At 54.5% G+C, this 25,098-nt stretch overlaps 3 protein-coding genes across 5 annotated transcripts; 1 reads left to right on the forward strand and 2 right to left on the reverse strand.

Annotated features, from left to right (window-relative positions):
• Positions 1-1,406: 1,406 nt before the first annotated feature.
• Positions 1,407-9,878, reverse strand: NDUFA7 (NADH:ubiquinone oxidoreductase subunit A7). Of its 2 annotated transcripts, none has more exons than XM_049876715.1 (4): positions 9,723-9,859; positions 9,212-9,261; positions 4,033-4,182; positions 1,407-1,613 (listed from the first exon to the last, which is right to left on the reverse strand). In XM_049876715.1, the coding sequence occupies exons 1-4, from the start codon at positions 9,771-9,773 to the stop codon at positions 1,526-1,528; spliced, it is 339 nt and encodes a 112-aa protein (XP_049732672.1). In that variant the 5' UTR covers positions 9,774-9,859; the 3' UTR covers positions 1,407-1,525. The 2 variants fall into 2 exon arrangements, with proteins under 2 accessions (XP_049732672.1, XP_049732671.1); XM_049876714.1 differs by lacking the exon at positions 1,407-1,613 and adding an exon at positions 1,971-2,438 and having other exon boundaries at positions 9,723-9,878.
• Positions 9,879-9,897: 19 nt separating this feature from the next.
• RPS28 (ribosomal protein S28) lies at positions 9,898-11,040 on the forward strand. The gene is made up of 4 exons (XM_049876716.1): positions 9,898-9,979; positions 10,073-10,120; positions 10,432-10,565; positions 10,959-11,040. The coding sequence occupies exons 1-3, from the start codon at positions 9,941-9,943 to the stop codon at positions 10,552-10,554; spliced, it is 210 nt and encodes a 69-aa protein (XP_049732673.1). The 5' UTR covers positions 9,898-9,940; the 3' UTR covers positions 10,555-10,565; positions 10,959-11,040.
• A 448-nt stretch (positions 11,041-11,488) lies between these two features.
• Positions 11,489-25,088, reverse strand: KANK3 (KN motif and ankyrin repeat domains 3). 2 transcript variants are annotated; one of them, XM_049876712.1, is made up of 11 exons: positions 25,011-25,048; positions 21,489-21,728; positions 19,334-20,656; positions 19,149-19,248; positions 18,747-18,944; positions 18,591-18,675; positions 17,938-18,154; positions 13,264-13,409; positions 12,933-13,133; positions 12,760-12,858; positions 11,489-11,820 (listed from the first exon to the last, which is right to left on the reverse strand). In XM_049876712.1, the coding sequence occupies exons 2-11, from the start codon at positions 21,529-21,531 to the stop codon at positions 11,749-11,751; spliced, it is 2,484 nt and encodes an 827-aa protein (XP_049732669.1). In that variant the 5' UTR covers positions 21,532-21,728; positions 25,011-25,048; the 3' UTR covers positions 11,489-11,748. The 2 variants fall into 2 exon arrangements, with proteins under 2 accessions (XP_049732669.1, XP_049732670.1); XM_049876713.1 differs by having other exon boundaries at positions 11,490-11,820; positions 21,667-21,728; positions 25,011-25,088.
• Between the last annotated feature and the right edge of the window lie 10 nt (positions 25,089-25,098).

The following is a 25,098-nucleotide window of genomic DNA, read 5'->3' on the forward strand; positions in this document are numbered from 1 at the left end:
TGTGCATCACGGAGCTCAAGTAGAATCTCCAATTCACCTGGCCAGCCTTTTGAGCCCGGGGGCCCAGCTCACCATGGAACAGTTCCTGTTGTTTCCTGTCAGGAAATGGCTTTCATTTGCCAATACTTTGTGTTAACCCTGTACCACTCGACAGGACTAGACAGACGAGGCACCCATAGAGGGGTTGATACTAGTTGGTTGGGATCCTCATCTTAGTCTTGTGGCTGCTTAGGATTTTAGGCCTGCCTCTAAGACAACCTGCGTGTGCAATGCAGTAGTCTCAACACGCATTAATTCCCCACCAGGCCTGGCCCACCACATGGCACATGTTCATCTTTTTCACCTACTGAAGGGTTATAGGGTTCTTCCATGGGTACACCACACCATACCCCCAATTTCAGATCATTGCTCCCATTGTTCCTGCAGTCAGCTTTCCCTCTCCTGCTCACTCCTCCGTCCTTCCTCAGGCTAACTCTGCCTCACCCTCACACCCCTGCACTGTCCTCACCCCTCAGGCCCAGCACAAACCAGAGACTCCATCAGCCTGAGACCAGATGAACTAAATGGTACCTGGCTACCACCAATGACCACTCTGGCAGGGAACACAACAGAGTCCCTGAAGGAGCAGAAAAAAAGTGGGGTACAGGACTCAATTTGTAGTGAAAAGACCAGACTTAACAGTCTGAGACTGAAGGAACCCCGGAAGACATGGCCCCTGAACTCTCTGTTAACCCAGAACTAAAACCATTCCCAAAGCCAAGTCTTTTAAAGATTAGACTGGACTATAAGACATAAGATGATACTCGTGAAAAGTGTGCTTTTTAGTTCAACTAGACACATGAGACTAAATGGGCAGCTCCTGTCCAGAGGCGAGATGAGAAGGCAGAAAGGGACAGGAGCTGCTTGGACGGACATGGGAAATCCAGGGTGGAAAGGGGGAGTGTGCTGACACGGGGTGGCAACTAGGGCCACATAACAATGTACGTTATCAACGTCTGTATGAGAAACTAACCTGAGCTATAAACTTTCACTGAAAGCACAATAATAAAAAAAAGCAGGCAGCTACTAGAGGCTGAAATGGATAAAGGACCTCCGCTAGAGACACACCCTGAATTCAGGCTTCCAGTCTCCAGAGCTGTGAGAAAATAGACTTCTCTTCTTGAAAGCCACCCACTTTGGGTTTTTTTGTTGTTGTTCTGGCAGCACTAGGTGACTAAGACAGCCAGTGACGTCTCTGGGTCCCCCACCCCATGTCATCTAACTGTGCACTGGCAACAGCTGTCACCTGGAGCGTGAGGATCGTTATCCACCCCCCACACTGGAGGCGGGCAGAGTTAGGGGGTCAGCACCAACTGTACCCCAAATCTGAGTAAGCCACGGGACGCTTAAAAAGTGAACACAAAAGCGATCATGGAGCTAGATGTATTTGTCATAAATTAGGTCACATTCTTCCCGGAGGGGATTCCAGGAGGCAAAGAAGCACTCTGATGTCCTGTGGGCATGGCCAAGTGTCCCTGACACAGGGTCACAGGTAGGGCTGGTCCTGGGACAGTTCCCACTGCTTCATCGGAGGAGCTGGCGTCACCGCCTTCTTCTGAGTGGCTGCCACTGAGCTGCAGGAAGAAGAAAGGCTGCAGTGAGGGAGGACAGCATGGGAGGGTCAGCGGGAGGTCACGCCTGCCCCAATATAAACGTGCCTGCTGGGACTGTGTGGATCTGGAGGACTGCACATGGGGTGTTCCAGGACAACCACGCCCCTCCTGGTCCCCACCAATGGGGTCCCTCAACAGGTCCACCAATTCTCTGCTGGGCACTGCCAAGCCCCCTTTCTGCCCCTGAGCCTCAGGTTGGCCTGCCCTGACTCCTGGGCCCAGAATCCAGCTATGTAGAGCTGGGCTCCTCTTCCAGCCCCCTTCCCTGCCACAGTCCCCAGGATGGAATGAGACAGCCCCTCCCCACCTCCACCTGCCTGAGCAGCCAGGTGACGCACGTCCATTGTTGTCCTTCACATAATGACATGCCCAGCACTGGGCATGAACACAGGGCCCCGCCCTCATGAAGCCTCAGTCTAGTGGAGCTCAGAGTTAGTACAAAATTTAAAGATACATCATGGGGCCCAGGGTTGGCCAAAGAGACACTGCCGGGCAATCCAAGGCAAGCCCACTTCCCTCCCCAAGCCCCTAGGGGCCTAGGGCTGGGGAAGCTGACACACAGCAAAAGCAGGAAGGAGAGAGGGCAGGTGGGCGGACGATTATCGTGGGGGTAGTCCCCCAGGAGCAGAAGTTCCAGGCCTTCCACCTTCCTGGGAGCCTCCAGGAGACGGAAAAGGCAGCCTCCATAGATATTGTCGGGGCCGAGCGGTGGGTGGCGGTGGTAGGGGAGAGTGGTTTGGCACACTCTGGTCTGGACTCAAGTGAATCGGATGGTAACAAGAACCACTAAAAAAAAAAAAAAAAATCCCAAACCTGTTGTTGGCCACTCGATTCTGACCGATTGCAACTCTACGTGTTACAGAGCACGACTGCTCCATAGGGTTTTCTTGGCTGTCATCTTTACAAAAGCAGATCGCCAGGCCTTTCTAACCAGGCATGACTGGGTGGGTTCAAAGTGCCAGCCTTTAGGTTAGTAGTGGAGTACAAACGGTTGCGCCCCCCAGGGACCTTCAAGGACTACAGGCCACGGCCTTATCGCCTTAGAAACCTCATCCCATTACACTCCTCCTGCGCCATGAAGAAACCAAGGCGCGAGAAGGCTGAGGGCCTGGCCCCGGACCATAAGGTGGGTCAGGTGGAGGGCCAGACACCCCTGTGGGGCCAGGTAAAGGGGCTGGCAAACCTGCTTCTGCTGTGCGACCCAGGCGAGTCACTCAGCCTCTGGGAGCCTCGGTTTCACCTGCCAGAGAGGCCGTCACCACCTGACCGTGGAGTTATGAGGAGGTGGGCATGGCATTACTCTGGGCTGGAATCTTCTAAGAGCTTACAAATGTGAAGGATGAGGATTAACCTTCATGTCAACTCTCTCAGGTAGGTACTGTTACGCCCTGTTTAATTCAGACAAGGAGTCTGTGGGTGGCGCAACTGGTTAAACCCTCAACTACTAACCAAAAAGTCGGCAGTTCAAACCTACGCAGGGGCACCTCAGAAGGCCTGGGGATCCGTTTCCAAAAAATCAGCCAATGAAAACCACATGGAGCATAGCTCCGTTGTGACACCCATGAAGTCACCATGAACGAGGCTGTTGGAATCAGCTCAATTGCAGCTGGTTGGTTGGTTAATTAAGACAAAACTTCTGAGGCCACTGACCAAACATTAATTATGAGGGTTAACTCTCATATCAGCTCTCTGAGGCAGATACTATTATCACCCTCATTTACTTAAGGCAAGGTTTCTGAGGCCATAAATCTCAAGTCCTGAGGGGTCTAAGATTTATACAATTCTTAGAGCCCTCTTTAGTTTGAATCCATCAGCCGCTCCTTGGAAACCCTATGGGGCAGCTCTACTCTGTCCTACAGGGTTGCTATGAGTTGGAACTGACTCGGCAGCAATGGGTTTGGTTTTGGTTAAGAAGAATAACCAAAAAACCAGTTGCCTTCAAGTCAGTTCCAACTCATGGCAACCCCATGTGTCAGAGTAGAGCTGTGCTCCATACAGTTTTCAATGGCTAATCTTTCTGTAGCTTGCCAGGCCTTTCTTCCAAGTCACCTCTGGGTGGACTCAAACTTTCAACCTTCCGGTTGGTAGGTGAGCATGTTAACTGTTTACACCACCCAAGTACTCCTTAAGAATACAAAATTACAAATGTAGCAGTGCTCAGGGCTATCCTGGGGAGAGGGCCTTAAGCATCATTTCTTCACAGTAAACCCTGCCCTGGACTGGGCTGGATTAGATGGGCGCCCAGAAGCAAAGCCCTCGGTGGCCTAATTTCCAACACACTTGATGCTGGACAAATGGGGCCTTCAAAGCAGCTTTTCCACAGTCGGGGAGACAGGGCCGTGTCAGGGGGATGTGGAAATATGACGCCAGAGGTCCTCACCTCTCTGCTGGCTTGCCTGACACCAGCGCCTTCTGGGAGGACATGATGACCGAGGGGGGGACAGCTTCCCGGCGGCCATCACGAGTACAGTAGTAATTGTTGGAGAGCTTGTGGCTGGGGCCCACAGGGAGCGCGGGAGGAGGCTGAGTTCTGTGGCGAAAGAATGCCGGTGTTGAAGCAAATTGTCAATTTTTTTTTTCACTGCCCCATCAGGTGGTGCACGGGCCCCATCACCTCAATTACAGACACTGGGACTGGTGGGCTGCAGGCCAGGGGCGTCCCTTGGTGCACAGTACCATGGACATATGCCTAGGGAGGAGTTCAGGACCCAGAAGCAGCTAGTAAGCTCAGCTCTGGATGGAAGGTACTAGAAAGCAAGGGCCGGGTCTGTCCCAGCCCAGGTTCCCACCTGCCCTGATTGTGGTGAGTACTGAGGGCCCTTTGTGAGGCCTCTCAGGGACCAAGGAGGCCCAGACTGGACAACCAGGCGTGCTTCCTGCTCCTCTAGCCTGGGGCTTGGCAGCTGGCCTCGCCTCCACCCGCAGGTGCTCAGGAAATGAGGGCCAGATCACAAGGCTCCTACCATCACCTAGCTACAAATACTTCAGCAACAGTCCCAGGCTTAGTCCACAAGGATGGGCCTTCCCCTACCCATACCAAGGCCAGGCGACACAACCCCTGCATTTCCTGTTATCTCAGGAACTCTCTGCAGCACCCTGCTGGGATCAAGTCTTCCTACTCAAAGAGCTGTGTACAACCTGTCCTCGGAACTGGGGCCCAGACCTCTGCATTTCCCTGTCACCATGGAGTCAGACACCAGGACTCCTGCAGCAGCCAGAGCAGGGCTGAAGGGAGCTCTGTCCTGGCTTGGGCCCAGCTAAACCCTAGGCAGGATTTACAAAGAAGCCTGGGGCCTTAAGAGGAAATGCTAACCTCAAAACAAAACATTGGCCAGAGGAGCTTTCCTGGAAACAGAGTAGAGAGAGGAAAGGCAGAGAAGATAGGAAAAGTCATAAAGACTGGACCAAAAGCAAAGAAGTTTCTGGGATAAACTGAATGTTTTGAAGGTCAGCGGAGCAAGGGTGGGGGTTTGGGGACTATGGCTTAAGGGGACTTCTAAGTCAATTGGCAAAATAATTATATTATGAAAACATTCTGCATCCTACTTTGAAGTGTGGCGTCTGGGGTCTTAAATGCTAACAAGCGGCCATCTAAGATGCATCAATCGGTTTCAACCCACCTGGATCAAGGGAGAATGAAGAACACCAAGGTCACACGATAACTATGAGCCCAAGAGACAGAAAGGGCCACATGAACTAGAGACTTACATCATCCTGAGACCAGAAGAACTAGTTGGTGCCCAGCCACAACCGATGACTGCCCTGACAGGGGGCACAGCAGAGAACCCCTGAGGGAGCAGAAGAACAGTGGGATGCAGACCCCAAATTCTCATAAAAAGACCAGACTTAATGGTCTGACTGAGACTAGAGGAATCCCAGCAGTCCGGGTCCCCAAACTTTCTGTTGGCACAGGACAGGAACCATCCCCGAAGAAAACTCATCAGACATGGGACTGGACAATGGGTTGGAGATGCTGACGAAGAGTGAGCTACTTGTATCAGGTGGACACTTGAGACTGTGTTGGCATCTCCTGTCTGGAGGGGAGACGGGAGGGTAGGGAGGGTTAGAAACTGGCAAAACGGTCATGAAAGGAGAGACTGGAAGAAGGGAGCGGGCTGACTCATTAGGGGGAGAGTAAGTGGGAGTATGGAGTCAGGTGTATATAAGCTTATATGTGACAGACTGACTTGATTTGTAAACTTTCACTTAAAGCACAATGAAAATTTTTTTTTTAAAAAGTCATAAAGAGGTCAGGTTTTCATTTAAATATGTTTGTACATAACTTTTTTGTGTAGTAATATTTTGCCAGGATTTAAGTTTACAAATCACGTCAGTCTCTCACACAAAAATTTATATACACCTTGCTACTCTCGGAAGCGGTGCAGCCGGCAGCAGTAAAACCAGCTGCTGTGGAGTTGGTTCCACGTCAGGGCGGCCCCTTGTGTGCTCCGCAGGGTTTTCAGTGGCTAATTCTGCAGAAGTGCGTCGCCAAGTTTGTCTTCTGAGGCACCGCTGGGTGGATTCAAACCACCAACCTTTCCGTTAGCAGGCAAGCCAGTTGACTGCACTAGCACAGAACCAGTGCCCGACAGCAAAAACAGCCCATATGAATCACTAGAGGGCGCTGTTACCCTAAAAAACAAAAAGCAAACCCACTGCCCTGGAGTTAATTCAACTCATAAAAAAAAAAAAAAAAAAAAAACCCAGTGCCGTCTAGCCAATTTCGACTCATAGGGACCCTATAGGACAGAGTAGAACTGCCCCATAGAGTTTCCAAGGAGCGCCTGGAGGATTCGAACTGCCGATCCTTTGGTTCGCAGCCATAGCACTTAACCACAACACCACCAGGGTTTCCAATTCAACTCATAACCCAGTGCGGTCATTAAAAAAAAAATCTATATATAGAACAGAAAACTGCCCCCATAAGGTTTCCAAGGAGCAGCTGGTGGATGCAAACTGCCAACCTTTTGGATAGCAGTGGAGCGCTTAGCCACTCCACCACCAGGGCTCCAAGAAGTTTAAAATTTTACAAAATCATTTCCTCAACAGGACCACACATTTTTCATACAACCACCCCGATAGAAGAGCAATTCTTCAATTCCGTGTGGGGGTGATTTGGAATTAGTTACATGTGGACATTCACATAAACTTTCTTATTTTAATGCTATTTTTCATCCTCCTAACAAACCTTAAAGACTACCTCACCTCTGCTTAACCCTCTGACCTCACATCGTTACTGAAGTCCCTGGGTGGTGCAAACAGTTAATGAGCGCTCAGCCCCCAACCAAAAAAAGTTGGAGGTTCAAGTCCACCCACCAGTGCCTCGGAAGAAAGGCCTGGTGATCTACTTCCAAAAGATCAGCCATTGAAAACACTATGGAGCACAGTTCTACTCTGACATACTAGGGGTCGCCGTGAGTTGGAGTTGACTCCAGCACTAGCACTAGGCCCGCTATGTGTCTCCCTTCGTGTGCTTCAGCCTCTATGGCCTCCTTTCTACTTCTGGCTCCATCCAGCCTCAGGGCCTTGGAGTTTACTATTCCCTTTGCCCGAAATGCTTTTTCGATGACTACCCTGCGACTAGCTCCTCATCATTCAGGTCTCAACTGAAATGTCAATCCCTGAACACAGATCTCTCCTGGTCACCTGACCACCCTCCAGCTCACGCTCCTTCATTTTGTTTTGTCTACACGGCATTCCAGAACAATGGTACCCCCATGTGTTTATTTCTCTCCTATGTTTCTCTCTCCTTAGGATGTGAGCTCCATGAAAGAAATGCGGATATGAGCTTTTCTGGTTCACAATGGTATCACTGAGGCAGAGGGCAGGGCAGGGGCTTGAAAAACATCAAGTAATTTTTAGACATAAATAAGTTTGAAATCAAGACACTTTGGGGTCCAAAACCCAGTTATGCCATTTTCTAGTTTCTGCCTATTCCAAAGAAAGGAGATCCAACCGAATGAGGGAATTATCGAACAATATCACCACATGAAAGTAAAATGTGGCTGAAGATCATTCAAATGTGGTTGCAGCAGTACATGGACAGGAAACTACCAGAAATTCAAGCCGGATTCAGAAGAGGACGTGGAACCAGCGATATCATTGTTGATGTCAGATGGATCCTGGCTGAAAGCAGAGAACACCAGAAGGATGTTTACCTGTGTTTTACTGACTATGCAAAAGCATTCGACCGTGTGGGTCATAACAAATTATGGATAACACTGCGAAGAATGGGAATTCTAGAACAAGTAATTGTGTTCATAAGGAACCTGTACACAGATCAAGAGACAGTCATTTGAACAGAACAAGGGGATACTGCAATGGTTTAAAGTCAGAAAAGGTGTGCATCAGGTTTGTATCCTTTCACCATACATATTCAGTCTCCATGCTGAGCAAATAATCAGTGAAGCTTGGCTATATGAAGAAGAACGGGGCATCAGGATTGGAGGAAGGCTCATTAACAACCTGCGTTATGCAGATGAGACAACCTTGCTTGCTGAAAGTGAAGAGGACTTGAAGCACTTACTGCTGAAGCCTTCAATATGGATTACGCCTCGGCATAAAAAAAACAAAATTGTCACAACTGGACCAATGAGCAACATCATGATAAACGGAGAAGACTGAAGTTGTCAAAGATTTCACCTTACTTGGATCTACAATCGACACCCATGGAAGTAGTAGTCAAGAAATCAGAGAATGCATTGCATTGGGCAAATCTACTTGCAAAGAACCTCTTTAAAGTGTTGAAAAGCAAAGACGTCATTTTAAGGACTAAGGTGCACCTCACCCAAGCCATGGTGTTTTCAATGGCCTGATATTCATGTGAAAGCTGGATAATGAATAAGGAAGACAGAAGAATTCACACCTCTGAATTACAGTGTTGGTGAAGAATATTGAATATACTGTGAACTGCCAAAAGAACAAACAAATCTGTCTTAAAAGAGATACAGGCAGAACGCTCCTTAGAAACAAGGATAGTGAGACTTCGTCTCACATACTTTGGACGTGTTATCAGGGGGGAACAGTCCCTGGAGAAGGATATCATACTTGGTAAAGTAGAGGGTCAGCGAAAAAGAAGATTCTCAACGAGACTGAGTGACATAGTAGCTGAAACAATGGACTCAAGCATAACAACTATCATGAGGATGGCACAGGACCGGGCAGCATACCGTTATGTTGTACACAGGGTCGCTATGAGTCGGAACCGATTCCACGGCTCCTAATCACAACAGTTTCTGAGTGACTTTAGGCAAATGATTTAGTCTCTCCAAGCCTCAAGTTTTTTCATCTGTAACATGCAGATGAGAATATTAACTGGCAGAGCCACACTAAGGGCTGCCAATTTACTCATGATTCACACTCAGGACGCACACCCTGCTTGGCTATTTCATGAGCAGTGGTCTCCGAAAGGGAGCCCACCAACATTAAAGGCTGCCAAGAGGCTGGAGGTAGGACGTGGGCCTACCGCCTCAGGGGACTTAAGTGGACGCAGATTTTCTGTTTGGTGAGAAATGGACAGGACAGAGCCGGGAGCTGGGCAGCGGGCCGGGCCTGCTCACCGCTTGGAGATCTCCTGGTAGCGCAGCTGCAGCTTCGCCTGCAGGTTTTGCTGTAGGAGTAAAACGAGGTCAGGCTGCAGGTACCCCCGGGGAGGAAAGGTCTGGGGACAGGAAAGGCTGGGGATGGGCAGACGGGGACAAGAAGATAGGCCCTGGAGGTGAAGAGGAAAGCCGGGAACCAGGGCCACAAGTTCCTGAACTAAGGAAGTCTGGGGCTGGGGAGGTCCTATCCCTAAGTGGGTCCCCAGCTAAGGGAGGGTCAAAGGTTGGGGGTGGGGACGGGCGAGTCCGGGCTGAAGGGGTCACGAGTTGGGAGACCCCAGGAGACCATGGACTGGGCGAGGGTCACGGCCCTGGAAATATCAAGGACCGGAGGGGATCTCAGCCTAGAGGGATCTCGGTCCTAAAGACCTCAGGCTCGGGGGTGCAGGAGGTAGGAGAGTAGCTGGGACAGGTCTGGGTAGCACGGAGTCCACAGCCCCCCCAGCGCGGCCCTGCCCGCCCCGCGAACCCCTGACGTCCAATTCCTCAACAGCTGGATGAATCTGGTGGCGGACGCCATCTTTAGTCCTCACTGAAGGGCGCCGGTTATGTTTCTACCGCAAGGCCTGATGGGGACGAGGCCCTGTGGTCTCGCGAGAGCAGAAGGGGGCGGGGCTTGAGGGTGACATAAAGGCTCCCGGCGAAGCACGTGACTCCTCTCCTCCCGACCGCCGCCGCGCCGCCATCATGGACACCAGCCGTGTGCAGCCCATTAAGCTGGCCAGAGTGAGACGGGGGTCCGGATATGGGGCCCGGGGTACGGAGGGAAGGTGTGGGAGGTCTGGTGGGCGAGGTATGATCTCAGCTTCTTTCCGCCAGGTCACCAAGGTGCTGGGCAGGACCGGCTCGCAGGGACAGTGCACGCAGGTGAGCCGGTGGGGGCGCTCCGACGACCCCGCCGGGGACCAGGCCTTAATGGCCCTTTCCATACCCCAGGCCCTGCCAGCTGGCATCTGAAGACCGGCATTCTTTTTGTCCCGGGCCTGCGGTAGGCCTCAGGCCCTCAACTGTTACTGCCATCCGGGGTCCGAGCCCCCACTACTCGCACCCGAGTCCTGAGTCCCCTCCGGCCGCGGTCTGAGCCCTGACACACTCTCTAAATCCCCATGGCTCCCCACCCCCCGGCGCCCATCTGCGGCCTGCCCTCACTCATTCGCCTTCCCGCGGCGGGTTCGTAGGTGCGCGTGGAGTTCATGGACGACACGAGCCGCTCCATCATCCGCAACGTGAAAGGCCCCGTGCGTGAGGGCGACGTACTCACTCTGTTGGAGTCAGAGCGAGAGGCTCGGAGGCTTCGTTGAGGCTGCTGCCGGTGGGTGCAGGACTGGGGTGGGGGAGCAGAGGGCAGGCCTGTTAGACCCTTGGCTAGTGGAGGGAAGCTTCGCTAAGCCCGGGAGGTCTTGGGAGCTAGAAAGGTCTGCAAGGACTGACACGTGGAGAAAGTTAGCCTGGTGGCAGGGGGCCGTCTAGGATCCCCAGTGGTGCAGCATTTAAGTGCTTGGCTGCAAAGGTCTGTGATGGGAACCCACCGACGGGTCCGGGGATAAAAAGGCCTGGTATTCTGCTCTTGTAAAGATCACAACCTAGAAAACCATATGGGGCAGTTCTACTCTGTCATACAGGGTCTCTATGAGAGAGTACATGGCAGGGATTCAGAGGAGCTAAACGGCCTGTCTGGAGGGCTCACGGTTGGGTCTGTTTACAGGGTCCTGGATGTCTCTGGTCGACCACTTGGCCCACGGGGGTGATCTGCGATTTTTCAATAAAGCATGTATGTTGTATGTAAACTAAGGTTCCTGTCTGCCTTGCCTGACTAGGGTCGCATTAAGGTATAAAACTACTTCTTGTGTGGGCCCCAGGTGGTAACTGACCCTGTACACTCTGAAGATGGGGGGGGCGCGGGGGAGGTGTTCTTCCCCAACAGAGTGTTTCCTTTGAGGGGGTTAGAATTTTTTTTTAATGTAGTAAACACCTATGTCCACCACATGTCTGTCAGTGTGTTGTACTGTGCTGGCTTGCATGTTGCTAGGGATGCTGGAAGTTGTGCTGCCAGTAGCAAGTTATGAAGATGGCACAGGATCATTTTGTCCTGTGGTACGTTGGGTAGCTGTGGTTCAGCAGCTAATGATAGGTGTATACGGATCGAGATTTGCCATCCTAACTTTTTTTAATGTATACTGTTCAGTGACATCGACTATGTTTTTTGTGTCTTTTTTGAGGAGGAGGTGTCCATGTGATCTCTAACAAGACACAAGTTTAGTAGGAATGTTTTATTAGGAAGGTGGTTTGGGGCAGGGAGGTGAACCAGGGGTTGTCAGTTCTTAGCCCATCCCACCCTGGGGGGAGGTCCTCGGTGAGCCCTGGCCTGACACTGAAACAGCCTTCCTGTGGGGCCAAGACTCATCTGGATAGAGGACCCCGGCCCCTGCTGTTCCCCAGAAGCTGGTGGGTGATGGGGAGACCCCCCCCCCAGCCAGGTCCAGTGCACCAGGTGATCACTGATGCTGGGGTTCCTCTCCACTGTCCCTGTGTCCTCTTTCAGCCATGGCCGTTGGGGAGTCGGGTGACTGGAGAGAGAAGGAGAGGGCCCTTGCTGCAGTCTGACTTCTGCAGGAAGCTGGGGGTTCCAGGCCCCTCAGATTCAGGAACAATCAACCTGGTGGAGGTCTTGCTCTACCGGGTCATTCCTAAAGAAGAACTCCACCCTTTTTGGTGGTAGAGCCAGGCTGCCTAGGTTTGAACCCCCTCTGCCAATACCTGATTGGACAAGATACTTGGCTTCTGTGTCTCCATCCCCATGTCTCTAAAGTGGGATGAGTTTCATTGTCAAAGTCATTAGAACAGAGGCTGGCACTTGGCCATGGCCAGATAAATCTCTCCCCCTTGGGGTCACATCCCTGTGTTCTGTTCCCAGACCTGCTGCCTCCCTGCTGGTGGCCAGCTTTCACCCCTGTTGCAGTCCTGAATCTCTGACTTGCTGGACTTGTACCCTGCCTGATGCCACGGGTTTCCTTTTTCATTTTGTGGGAGGAAACAGTAAACATGCTGCACCGATAACTGAAAGGTTGGTAGTTTCAGTCCACCCAGAGATGCCTCAGAAGAAAGGCCTCAAAATCTACTGCAAAATCAGCCACTGAAAACCCTGTGGAGCACAGTACTACCCTGACACATGAGGTCACCGTGAGTCAGAATCAACGGCAACCAGTGGTTCCCTGGGGGAAGGAAAGGGGGACTTGCTGACATACCTGAAATATCTGAGCTAGGTCCTGGTCACAGTGTGTGTGACCTGAGGCCTCAGTCTCAGGGCATAAACTGCACCTACCTCCCGGGTATTCTGCTAGTTTAAACCTCAGAGTCCAGCCACACAGAAGTCTGATAGAAGTTTCCCACCCCTGCTGCTCCCTGGGGGAGCCAGAATGGAGGCCCTTTCCTAGGGTCCAGTTGGTAGCCTTCTGCTCCCAAACTGCAGACTTGGAGCTAGAGGCTGTTCAGAGGGCTGCACTCACCGGGGGCCCAGGCTGGCCAGAGCTCAGGTGGGCGTGCAGCAGTGCGGCCACCTCCTCTTGCTCAGCTTCCAGGGCGATGGCCAGGGCACTGGTGCCCTCCTGAGGAACATGAGGACAGTCAGGTCCCTGAGCCACAGCAATGGGCCCTCCTCACCAGCCCCACGGTGGCTCACATGATCCAGAATGGCAGGGTCACAGCCCGGCTGGGCCAGCAGCAACCTGACAGCATCCAGGCGCCCGTACTCGCTAGCACACATCAGTGCCGTGGCCCCATCTGCATCCTGCGCATTCACGTCGGCCCCACATGCCAGCAGAGCTGCCACCATGTCCTGGCGGCCGTGGCTGATGGCCAGCATGAGGGCCGTCTGCCCTGTCTGAGAGCGGGAAAGAAGGGGACAGGACTGGTGTGGGCTCTGGGGGAAAAGAGTTCAGGGCCTGGGGTCGGCTTCCTCAGTGGAGTGACCCACTCACAGGGCTCTGGGAGTCAGAGGGGCTGCTACACACCTGGCTGGCCTTGGCATTGATGTCACCCATGCGGAAGAGCCTCTGGACCACAGCCATGTCCTCTTCCTCCCGCCCCACAGAGGTGAGCGCAGCTAGCATGGGGGCCGAGTAGCCAGCTCGATTCTGTCGATCCACCTCACAGACACCTGGGAGACAGGAAGGGGCTTGTCAGCTGAGAGGCCAGCACCCCAACCCTACCTGGCCCAGTTCCTAATAGCAAGGCGCACCTACCTGCCTGCATGCTTCAGGGTCATTGTTAGAGACTGAATTTTGTCCACCCAAAAATGCACTGGAAACCCTGGTGGCGTAGTGCTTAAGTGCTATGGCAGTTTGAATCAACCAGGTGCTCCTTGGAAACTCTGTAGGGCAGTTCTACTCTCGTATAGGGTTGCTATGAGTCCTAATCCACTCGACAGCAACAGATTTGGTGGTTTTGGTTTAAAAATGCATTGGAATCCTAACCCCTATACCTGTGGACGTAATCCCGTTTAGAATAGGGTTTTTGTTGTAAATGATGTCATATCAGTGTGGGGTGTGTCCTAAACCTAATGATTTTTGAGGTATGAAAACTGTCTAGAGAGAAGCAAGCACAAATGGGGGAAACTAGATGCCACATGGAGATCGCCAAGGAACGCTGGGGCTAGAAAAGCTGATTTTGCCTCAGAGCAGAGAGCCTTCCCCTAAACCCGGTGCCCTGAATTCAAACTCCTAGCCTCCTGAACTGTGAGAAAATACATTTCTGTACATTAAAACCACCTGCTTGTATATCTGTTACAGCCGCATTAGACAACCAAGACAGTCATCTGCATTACATCACGGGAGTGGTCACAGTCCATCATGCATTGCTGTCCCTTCTGCCTAGAACATTCTTCACCTAACATGCACATGGCTGCTCCCTCACCTTCAGGGTTTTGCTCAAATCTCACCTCAGTGAAACCTTCCCTGTCCTCCCTATTTCAGACTACCAACCCTGCCCCCAATATGTCCTGTTCCCCTTCCATCCTGAATTTTTCTCCATGGCACTTGGCACCATATTTTACTCATCAATTTTGTTTTTCTGTTCCTCACCCATTAGAACGTAAGCTCCATGAGGGGAAGGACTTGGTTTTGTTCCCTGCTGTATCCCCTCTTACTTAGAACAGGACCTGGCATGTAAACAAAACAAACCCATTGCCATCCAGTCAATTCCAACTCACCGAGCCCCACAGGCTTTCCAAGGCTGTAAATCTTTACAGAAGCAGACTGCCACGTCTTTCTCCTGTGGAGTGGTGGGTGGGTTCCAACTGCTGACCTTTCAGTTAGCAGCTGAGCACTTAACCACTGTACCACCAGAGCTCCTTTTGACACATAGTAGGCGCTTAATAAACATTCGTTGACTGAATGAATGGATATTTCCATTTTCATGGCTACCACCTTCATCCAGAATCCCTGGGTGGAACAAATGGTTAAACGCTCAACTACCAGCTGAAAAGTTGGCAGTTCAAACCCACTTCCAGAGGCATCTTGGAAGAGAGGCCTGGTAATTGGCTTCTAAAATGTCACAGCCTTGAAAACCCTACGATGCAGTTTTTTCTCATCTGACACACATGGGGTCACCATTAGTTGGAATTGACTCAACAACTGACACCCTCACCCAAGCCACCATGGTTGTTCTCTGGAGATCTGAGTCAGCCTTCCCCCTCGTCTGTATCCGCCTCAGCCAAAACCAGCAGTTCCAAAGGAGTTTGGCCTCATCACCTACCTACTTAAAACACTCAGGTGTCTCCCTGGAGTCCTTGGAACACAGGCCATTGTCCATTATGGCTCACATGAATCCCTGTCTAGCTTCTGTTCTTTCCTCTGGAACACTCCTCTCACCCTCAACCTGGTCAATGCTGTTCACCCTTCAGCATTAAACATAAACCGTAGCTCAGTTTCTTCTTGGGTCAGTTCTGTTTCCATTCCAACCCTCTGCTTCACAGCACCTACCTCTGTTGGGATCTCATTTACTGGAGTGATAGATTGAATGCCTGTATCCCCACCACCTCTCTGAAAGCTCTCAAGGATAAGGACAGTTTGGGGGGATGAGTGGATGTGAGAGGAAGATAGGAAAGGGGCTGAGAAAAGGGTTATGGAATGGGTGAGTGGGGAATCTGAGATGGCGGACTGAGGAGTAAAAGGGTTAAGTTAAGGGGTATCAAAAAGGGGGAGAAATTAAAAAAATTTTTTTTCTAAATAGGGCACTTTCCCCCAATTGTGCTGCCATACTGTCTGGGTGTTCATTCCCTCCACAAGCTTCTACGACAGCAGTGGAGGTATTGGGATGGGGAGGGAGGCATTCAGAAATAAACAGTGGAGTCTCTGCCAAGTAGGCAGGGACCGCTCCCCCAGTTTCTCCCTGTCTTCTTCCCCCTCCCAGCAGCCCTGAGACCTTGCTTGGCTAAAGGATGTCCCATTTCTTGATTGCATTCTCAGGTTTTATTTTGTCATGGCCCTTCTCCCTATTTTAAATCATTTCATGTTTTGACGTGGTAATTATCTATCATCACACCACACGTGCATACACGCGCATGCACACACACACACACACACGAGAGCTCCACAGGAACAAAGACATTCATTCATTCCACAAATACTTGGTCTACTGAGTGCCACACTGGGGCTCACCGGCCAAGCAGGGTGAGGTGAGATGGGCCTGGGGTGGGGTTTAAAATTGCCCATAAAGAAGAGTTAGTGGTAGACCAATGGAGGGTGATCAGGGAGCAAGGACACAAGAGAAGGAATGGGGGCAATCGATAATTGTCCCATGAGCTTCAAGGAGTGTTGGAACTGGAGACAGCGAGCTGAGAAGTTGGGAGGCGAGAGAAGAGGGGTGCTGGGAAGTGGTTTATGGAGAGGGTGCAGGTATTTGGGGTGGCCTTGGAAGTGTAAGACTGACATGGGACAGAGGTCAAGGTCAAGGAAGGGGAGCAGGTCAAGGAGTGGAGAAGCTAGGAGGTTGGAAGCTCGCCCATGAGGATACTGCAACTGGCAAGGACCAGGACGGAGAGAGGGTGAAGAGGCCAGAAGCTAAAGAAATGAGATATGAGTGACTTGAGGTTGGAGATGACAGCCAGAAGGAAGGGAGGAGGGTGTAGAGGTCTGATTCAGGACTAGAGGCTCCAAAGACGAGGTTTGGGGAAGAAGGGAAAAAAAAGGTCTGAAAGTGCAAATAAAAGCAAGGACACAGCTACCTTGAGGTCCTGGGCTCGAGAGGAATAGAACCGTCCTGGGGGAGGGGAGAGGGAGGTTTACCTTACAGCAAGCAGGTGGAGCAGAGAGGATATCGGTTGTGACTGAGGTGAGATCCAGGGGGCCCAGGGGAGGATGTGGGAACTTGGAGCTGAGCGGGGGTGAGAATGCAGGGAATAAATAAGAAGAGCTCAAGGAGTCTGGGGGTGCAAATGGTTAACACACTCGGCTGTTAGCCCAAAGATTGGTGGCTCGAACCCACCCACAGGTACCTCAGAAGAAAAGTCTGGCAATCTCCTTCCAAAAATTCAGCCATTGAAAACCCTGTGGAGCACAGTTCTACTTTGACACACATGGGGACACCATGGGTTGGTATCAATCTGACTGCAAATGGTAACTGGTTTAAGGAGCCTGGGGCCTCTTGTGGTGTCCAATGGCCCTGTGCCTGCCTTGCCACCTGCTGCAGCCCCAGCCCCCTGGACTGCAGGGAATGCCCAGGTAATATCTTCTGAGTTCATTCACTGTCCCCTCCTCCAGAGCCCCAGCGTCCTGGCCAGCCCAGAGCAGTTGTGCCTTCTTCAGTTCACCAAGATCTTCAGGGATGGGAGGAGACTGAGGGGAGGGGACAGTGGGCCCCACCCTCAGGCTCCAAAGGTTACTAGACCTGAAGGAGGGCTCCCGGGGGGCTCCTGGAGGGCAGTGATCTGTTCACTGCCTGTCATCCCTGTGCTAGGCATTCCATGGGGCAAGCAGCTGCACCTGGTACACAGCAGGCTCTAAGTAGAGGTCTGTAGACCTGGCCACACCGGGTGTGTGTATCTCTGCTGAACGGACAGAAAGAGTTGAGGTGGGAGGTAGGCAACCAGGAGGCAGGTGATAGAAACATGTCAGATGGACCTGGAAGGGGAGGACAGCCGACCCAGTGGCCCACCCAGGAGGGGAGTTAGAATCCTGACCAACATGTACCTCCCCATGAGGCTGGAGAAGAGGTGGGTGGCAGGACATTGGCTGGGGCTCAGGATCAAGGTGAGCGCCAGGACTGGAGATTCAGGACCGAGGGCATGGGAGAGTCTTAGGCACAGCTGCTGGTGACATTTACTGACCTACTAAGTGCCTAGCACTGCTTTACAAGGTATTACAACCACCCATTTCACAGATTAGGAAGCTGAGGCTATTGGCCATTAATTTTCTTCAACTGTGGTCTGTCTAACTCCAAAGCCCCCGTATTTCCTCCCCATCAAAGCAGGAGGTGGGTGTGGGCAGACTTAGGCTGGTGAAGGGTGGTTGAAAGGCCCTTGGTGATGGATCCATGCCCACTGAATTCTGTAACTCTCGGGAGCCAGAGTCCAGCGGTGCCCTGTTCCTGGCCTGCCTTTCTCCAAGCTCTCCCAGCCCCAGCCTGCCCAGTCCCTCCCCTCCGTCGCTCCCAACTCTTGCCTCCTTCCCTCCCCCCAGCTGACCCACCCGTATCCAGCAGCAGGCTGGCAATGGCCAAGTTCCCATGGGACACGCTGTAGTGCAGAGCCGTGTTCCTGTTGCCGTCTGCCAGATTCACCACGTGCGACAGCAGCTCGGGTCCCAGGCGCGCCACCGCGCCCAGCATCGAGGCCACTGGTGCCGCCTGAGAGTGCCGCTGGCTGGAAACTCGAAACCACTCCTGGGCTACCAGGCGTGCCGCGCCCTTCGGGGACAAGGGGAAAAAGCACTTTATGAAGATCCAGGGCGCTGAGGCAGGGGTCGGGGTGCCTGGTAGCCGGAGTGGTGAGCCCTCTTTTGTTACTGCTTGTTTGGGGGGGAGGCATGGGAGACTGCACCCATTTCGGGGAAGGGATAGAGTCAGGAAGGGTCCCAGGCTCGAAGGGGCGGGGTCCTTTCCTTCTGGGAAAGAACCTAGTGGAGAGCCTGGAGGGTTTGGAGCGCGCCTATTTTAGGCAGCCTGGGCAAGGTCAACCTGTGTCCCTGGGCGAGCCCCCTTTGGAGAGCCTGAGGTCAGAGGAGGTCCCAGGCGCGAGGGGACGGGGCTTGCGAACCCCTCTCTAAAAAACTCGCACACTTCCTCTAAAGGAGCATCCGGAAGGTCTCTGACAGGGCCCGCGAGCCCCCCACCCCGCACTCACGCCATCCCGGGCCACCCCGCGGGGCCGGCTTAGCTGCCGGTGCAGCGCTGCGCACGCCTCCCTCAAGCGCGGGCTCAGCTCACACCTGCGGAGGAGGAAGGGGACGCTCAGGAGTCGTCGAGGGACCGCAGGGACGGGGCACCTGGCGGCACTCACCTCCCCTCTGCTCCAGGCTGAGGCTCCGCCGTCGCCTCCGAGTCGCCCGCATCCCCGCCGCTGGGAGGGCCCCGCATGCCGGAATCTGATCCCCCGCCGCTGTCGTCCCCGGAGCCTGAGGAGCCGCTCCGCGGGGGCTCGGCAGCACCATCCTCGCTGTCGTTGTCGCTGGCGTCCTCGCTGGAGGAGCTCTCGTACCTGGGGGCAGGGTGGGAAGCGTCTGCTGAGCCTGCCCTGGGGAGCTCGTCGTGGAATCCTGCGAGACGAGAGTGGCTGTTCCCGTTTTACAGATGAGGACACCAAGGCTTGCCAAGATTATGCTGGGAGCGAGGAGCAGAGTTGGGATTCGAATCCTGATCTATGCCCCCCAGATGCTGCCACGGGGAGGGGGAAGGTGCTCACTCTCCGTTGAGGACCCCAACAAACTGCAAACTCTTGGGAGTGGGGCTGGGCTGGGAGCCAGGTGCGCAGTCTCTTTTCTTCATGATGGATTTGAGAACACCTGGCGATGAGCAAAGGGGGACACTGACTCCAGGTCCGGCGGCTGGCAAGGGCAGGCCAGGGCGTAGTGATGGGTCGGGACTCACCCGCGGGGGCCATGGCCGGGGGTCCCTCCGCGGGTCCGGGCAGGCTCTCCGGCGCCAGGGAGGGGGCGTCCGTGGAGGGTTCGGTCTGCGTGGCCTTCTCCGCGCAGCTCCACGGGGTTTGGGTGGCGACCTCGCACTGTGCCCAGGCCACCACCTCCTCCACCGCTGCCTTGCGGGCCTCCTCCAGCTCGCGCAGCCGGCCCCGCAGCAGCTCGTTAACCCCGCGCTGGTGCTCCAGGCCGGCTCGCAGCAGCTCCAGCTCGCGCTCTGCGGCCTCGGGCAGCCCGAGCAACTCCTCTGTCACCCACACGTCCGCCTCGACTGTCTCAGGAGCCGCCTCCACACATGCCTCCTGGGTTTCCGGCACCACCTCCACGCTGGCATCCAGGGTCTCCGGCGCTGCCTCCACGCCGGCCTCCAGGGTTTCCGGAGCCGCCTCCACCCCGGCCTCCTGAGTCTCTGGAACGGCTTCCGCTCCCTCCTCCCGGGTCTGCGGCGCCCCGTCGGGGACCTGCAGCGAGCCCTCGCGACGCCTGGCCACCGAGCCGTCGGGGCCGTCGGCCCGGAGGCCAGCCTTGGCCCGGACGCCGCGCTCGGAGGTGGCCAGGCGCTCGGTGAGCCGTCGCAGTTGGGCCAACTTTGCCGGGCGCGCCTCGGACTCCCCGTCGGGCTCGGGCTGCGCGTGCCTGGCCAGCAGCCGCGCCTTCTCGGCGCGCAGAGCGCGCACCTGCTCCTGCAGCTCGGGCAGCGCGCGCGCCTGCTCCTCGAGCTCGCGAAGACGCCGCAACGCCGCGGCCATCTGCTCGCGCACCAGCTGCAGCTGCGCGGGGCCGGGCGAGGCAGGGAGCGGGAAAGGGGAGGGGGAGGGGCTGCTGCGTCCAGACCCGCGCGGGCTGGGTGGCACAGCCTCACGGGCGGGGCTGGGCGAGAGCTCTTGCGCCTGCGCTAGCTCCAGCCGCCGGCTGGTCTCCAGGAGCGTGTGTTCGACGCGCGGGTTGCGCGCGGGTGCGCGCGGGGACAGCTGCAACAGCTGGAGCCCCGGGGGCGCGCCTGGCGCGCTGCCGTCGTCACTGGCCAGGGACTCACTGGACGTCCAGGCGCCCGGGCTGCGCACGCCCGCCAGGCCGGGCCGAGGCGCGCGGGGGCGGCGCGCGGGCGGGGGTCCCGGGGCGCGGCGGGTGGCGGGGCCGCGCTCCAGCTCCTCCACGTACTTGAGGAAGTCCAGGTCCAAGTGGAAGCCGTAGGGTGTCTCCACCAAGTAGGGCGAGCTTGGGCTGCGGGCGCCCGCAGCCTGGCCCGGGCACAGGCGAGGGCCACCCAGGTCTGTGGATATTTGACAGGGTGTAGGGGATGTCAGGCCGGGGAGACACTGAAAGACTGGACTAAAGGGGGTACGCCCCACCACCCCATGACTCTACTGCACCACTCCACTTGTGCCAAACCCTGCACACCTGCCACCGTGCGTGCACACCCATCCCCGAGCCCAAATATTCAGCAATCACGTGTTTATTGAGGACCTGCTATGTGCCAAGCACTTTTCTAGGGCACTAGGGACACAGCAGTGGACAAGACACACAAACATCTTTGTCTTCTGTCTGGGGATAGGGTAAAGACAAATAAACATGATTACTTCAAACGGTGCTAAGGGCCATCATAATAATAGTAGTGATGATAATAATGATCCAATCCACTGGCCATAAGTGGATTCCAGCTCATGGTGACCCAATGTGTGTCAGAGTAGAACTGTGCTCCATAGGGTTTCCAGTGCCAATCTTTTGGAAGTAGGTCGCCAGGCCTTTATCCGAGGCAATTCTGGGTGGGTTCAAACCACCAATCTTTTGGTTAGCAGCTGAGCGTGTTATTGTTTGCACCACCCAGGGACTCCACTAATAACAGCATGATGAAATAGAGAATAACTGGAGGGGGCATGACTTTGGCTCTGGTTGTTAGGGAAGGTTTCCTGCTTCAGGGCCTTATAGGTTGAGGAGGAAGCAGCTGGGGACAGAAGCTTCCCAAGAGGAAAGGCCCTGGGTGGAAGTGAGCTGGGTGGGCTGAAGTAACAGCTTGGAGGAGGCTGATGTCAGAGCAAAATGAAAGGAGGGGGGAGAGGAGGCAGAGAGGCGGGTAGGACCCTATGCAGGGCCTTGTGGGTCACCTTGAGGAGTTGGGGTTTTATTCCATGTATGACAGGGCACCATAGGTGGGTTTTCAGCAGGGCTGTGACATTATCCGATGACCTCCACTGTGTGGAGGAGGGAACTGAAGGGCTGTGTCCACACATGTGTGCACCAAGTGTGGATCTGTCCACATGCATGTCCATCTTGCACACTCACCGGGCAGGTTCTGATTCAGGACAAACTTGGCCATGGTTCCTGGAGCAGCTTCCAGACACACCCTGAAAAGAGGCCCCCAGAAGGGGTCAGGGTGGGGTTGGCTGGCCCCAACCTGACATCATTAACAACCCGGGCCCTGCCCCTCTTAGAAAGGCACCCGGGGTAAGTTGTCAAGTCTGAGCAAACAGACCCAAGAGTCTCCTTGGGACTCCCAGGTGCCGGGTCTCCATCTGCTGCTCAAGAGGAGGCAGGAAGGTCATTGCAAGAGAAGAGAGGAAGGTGATTAAGAGAACAAGAGTAGCTGGGACAGGGGGCATTCCAGATCTACCGGGTTTACCGTAGGTCCCTGGGGAAAATTAGAAAGTAATGCTCAAAGGGGGAGGACGGCGTATCCCTTTAGAAAAGGAAGGTGAGAGTTAGAAGCCCTTTGTCGGCTCACGGAAAACTCATCTGGTTAGACTAAACATCTTAAAAAAAAAGTAAAGAGGATCACTTGAATATATATATATTTTAGAGAAAATGCAAACAAGATAGAATTGTATATCTGAATTCTGAATGTTTTACTCAGGTCTCTTGTGACACCCCTGCAGGACTAGTGGAGAGTTGTGGGCTCGATGTACCAAGGATGCACATTAATGAGCACCTGTCTGTCTGGGAGGTCTCTAGTGGAGTGCCACAGGGCTCTGTTCTTGGCTTATAAGAGCTTGTAATACAGCCATGGGAGCGCAGGTTGTCACAGCTATGAGTATTGTCAATGGAGTTGGATGATGAGTAACTCTTTGGGTATCATGATGGGGCCCTATGAAACTGAGGGAGATTGGACCGTGACTAACACAGTGATATTTACACTGACTCTAGAACTTTGGTACAAAAAGCACAAGATAGAGAAGATGGAGCTTTGAAGAGCTCACATAAGAAACCTTCAGAGAAGGGAAAGGAGCTTGTATTGAGTGCCTGCTGTATGCCCCCTTGCAACCCTGAAAGGTATATATTATCACTCACATTTTCCAGATGGGGAAACTGAGGCACAGAGCAATTAAGTCAATTGCCTGTGGGAATCACCCTCAGATTGGAGACCCCTGGCCAGCATGCCCAGCCACAGCCACTCACTGCCCCCTTGCCTGCCCATCCTCCCCTGGCTGGTGCCAACAGACCCAACCAATACTCTCCTGGAGCCACTGCCCATCTGGGCTAACCATCAGACCACCCAGCCCAGGCCTCCTGGTCAGCCCTCCTGATGACAGTCTGTATGTCTGACACCCTCCAATCACTGGGCACCCATCAGCCCACCTGACTCCTCACCCTGCTCCACTGCTGGGCCCAACCTGGGTCCCTGACGCCAACCCCTCTTCCCCTAAAGCCAAGCAGGACCCTTCCAGCTGCCAAGCAGCTGTTTCCCGTCCCCACACCTCTCTGGCAGGGCAGCAGGGCAGCCGGTCATCTCAGAGGACAGCCTGTGCCTCTCATGACTTGTTTTCAGGAAGTGGTCCGGGAAGAACTGGGTCGTGGAAAAAGCCAGGGCCAGGGGTCAGGGGCCTGAGCCTGCATCCAACACAGTCACTGTGTGACTCAGCAGGGTCAGCCTCCACCCATGGGTCCTGGTCACACCTGATTTGAGGACCTGGGACCTCAGAAAACAGCTGTGCGCCATCCCTAAGACCTACACCAGCCGGAGCCCAGAGGCTAGGGTGAGAAATGAGTAGATGCACCCAGAAGGGGAAATAATAATGCTTTTGGCATTTACCATGGGCTATTCTCTATTCTAAGCAGTTTATGAGTATTAACGTTTGTTGTTGTGCGTGCAGTTGAGCTGATTTTGACTCATATTGACCCCATGTGACAGAGTAGAACTGCCTCATAGGGTTTCCTGGGTTGTAATCTTTATGGAAAGAGCCCTGGTGACATGGTGGTTAAGCACTTAGCTGCCAACCAAAAGGTCAGCGGTTCGAACCCACCAGTGCCCTTTGGGAGAAAGGTGTGGCAGTCTGCTCCTGTAAAGATTTGCACCCTTGGAAACCCTATGGGGCAGTTCTACTCTGTCTTATATGGACGCTATGAATCAGAGTTGACTCGATGGCAATGAATTTTGGTTTGGGAATCTCTAGGGCAGCAGATCGCCAGGTCTTTCTCCTGAGGGCCCCCTGAGTGGTCGAACTACCAACTTTTCAGTTAGCAGCCTAGCAGCTTAACGGTTTGCACCACCAGGGTTCCTTCGCTAAATCCTCCACGGTAGGTTTTCTTATTATCATTATCCAGCAGCGTACAGAGGCTAGATTGAGGCATAGAGAGAGGAAGTGACCTGCCCAAGGTCACACATTGGCAGAAACGGGATTTCAACCCGGTATTTTAGCCAGAGTCCCTGCCCTTGGCCACTACTCTTGACCTTTTAGAAACAGTCGTCCAACCCAGGGGAGGCAGGGAGCCCAAGGGGATGCGACCCTCCCAACCCGTACCCATGCCTGTCCCCACGTGTGTGCCTGGTTGGGGGGCTGCAGGGGTTGCAGCCTCATCGAAGAAGGGGTGTGGAGCAGTTCTCTCCTCTCCTCGGCTCCCTGCCTGGGCTGTCACCGCCGGATCCTGATCCCCTGCCTGAGACCCCCTCATTAGGCCGTCAGAGCTGAAGCCACACGCCCCACTCCCGCCCCAGGGACTATTTCGGGACGCGGAGCTGGGAACATGAAGCCTCAGGGACGGGGGGGGGGGGCAGCGGGCAGTGCGGATCATCGTCCTGGGAAGGTGATGACATCCCCTAATGTTGGGGGCAGGACTCTCAGACCCCCTGAGGTAGGGGGTAGAGGCTGAGGACGGCGGGAGGGGAAGGTGCCCAGGTCACCCCCTCAGGACACTCCTTTCCCAGTCCTCCCCCCCCCCCCCCCCCGCCTCACAGGGACAGAGCCGTTTCCTACAGGAAACTCAGCCGGGCGGTTCCATCCGCTGCCCATTGTCTGCCGGCCGGGGGGCTGTCTGTCCCCCCCAACACCATTTCCGTATCACCCCCCCCCAAATCCAACGCAAAGGTGCCGGCTCTGGGTCCCCAAAATGTCCGGGGGCGACGCTAGGGAAGAGTCCCGGAGCCGGGAGGGTCGCTAGGGGACGAACTAGCGCCCCTCGATTGGCTCTTGAAGGGCGGGAGGAGGCGATCTCCCGAATCCAGGCCTCCCGCACCCCCTCCGCTCGCCCCCCGACGTGGGCTCTCAGAGTGGGAAGGGTCCTGTCCGGAGGACACGCGCCCGCCCCGTCGCAGCGTGCTGAGCCCGCAGAGGGGCCGAAGTGCAGCGCTCAAGCCCGTTGGACCCTCCGCGCCCCCAGGCCCCCGCTCCGTGCTCCCCAAGCTGGAGCTTTACCTGAAACCACAGCCCCTGCTGCGCCCGCGCCCGCGCCCGAGCCCGCCCCCTCGATGCTTGGGGTCGGAGTTATCAAGGCCTCAGGCCT

Source organism: Elephas maximus, chromosome 3 (assembly GCF_024166365.1).
Source record: "Elephas maximus indicus isolate mEleMax1 chromosome 3, mEleMax1 primary haplotype, whole genome shotgun sequence".
Lineage (NCBI taxonomy): Eukaryota > Metazoa > Chordata > Mammalia > Proboscidea > Elephantidae > Elephas > Elephas maximus.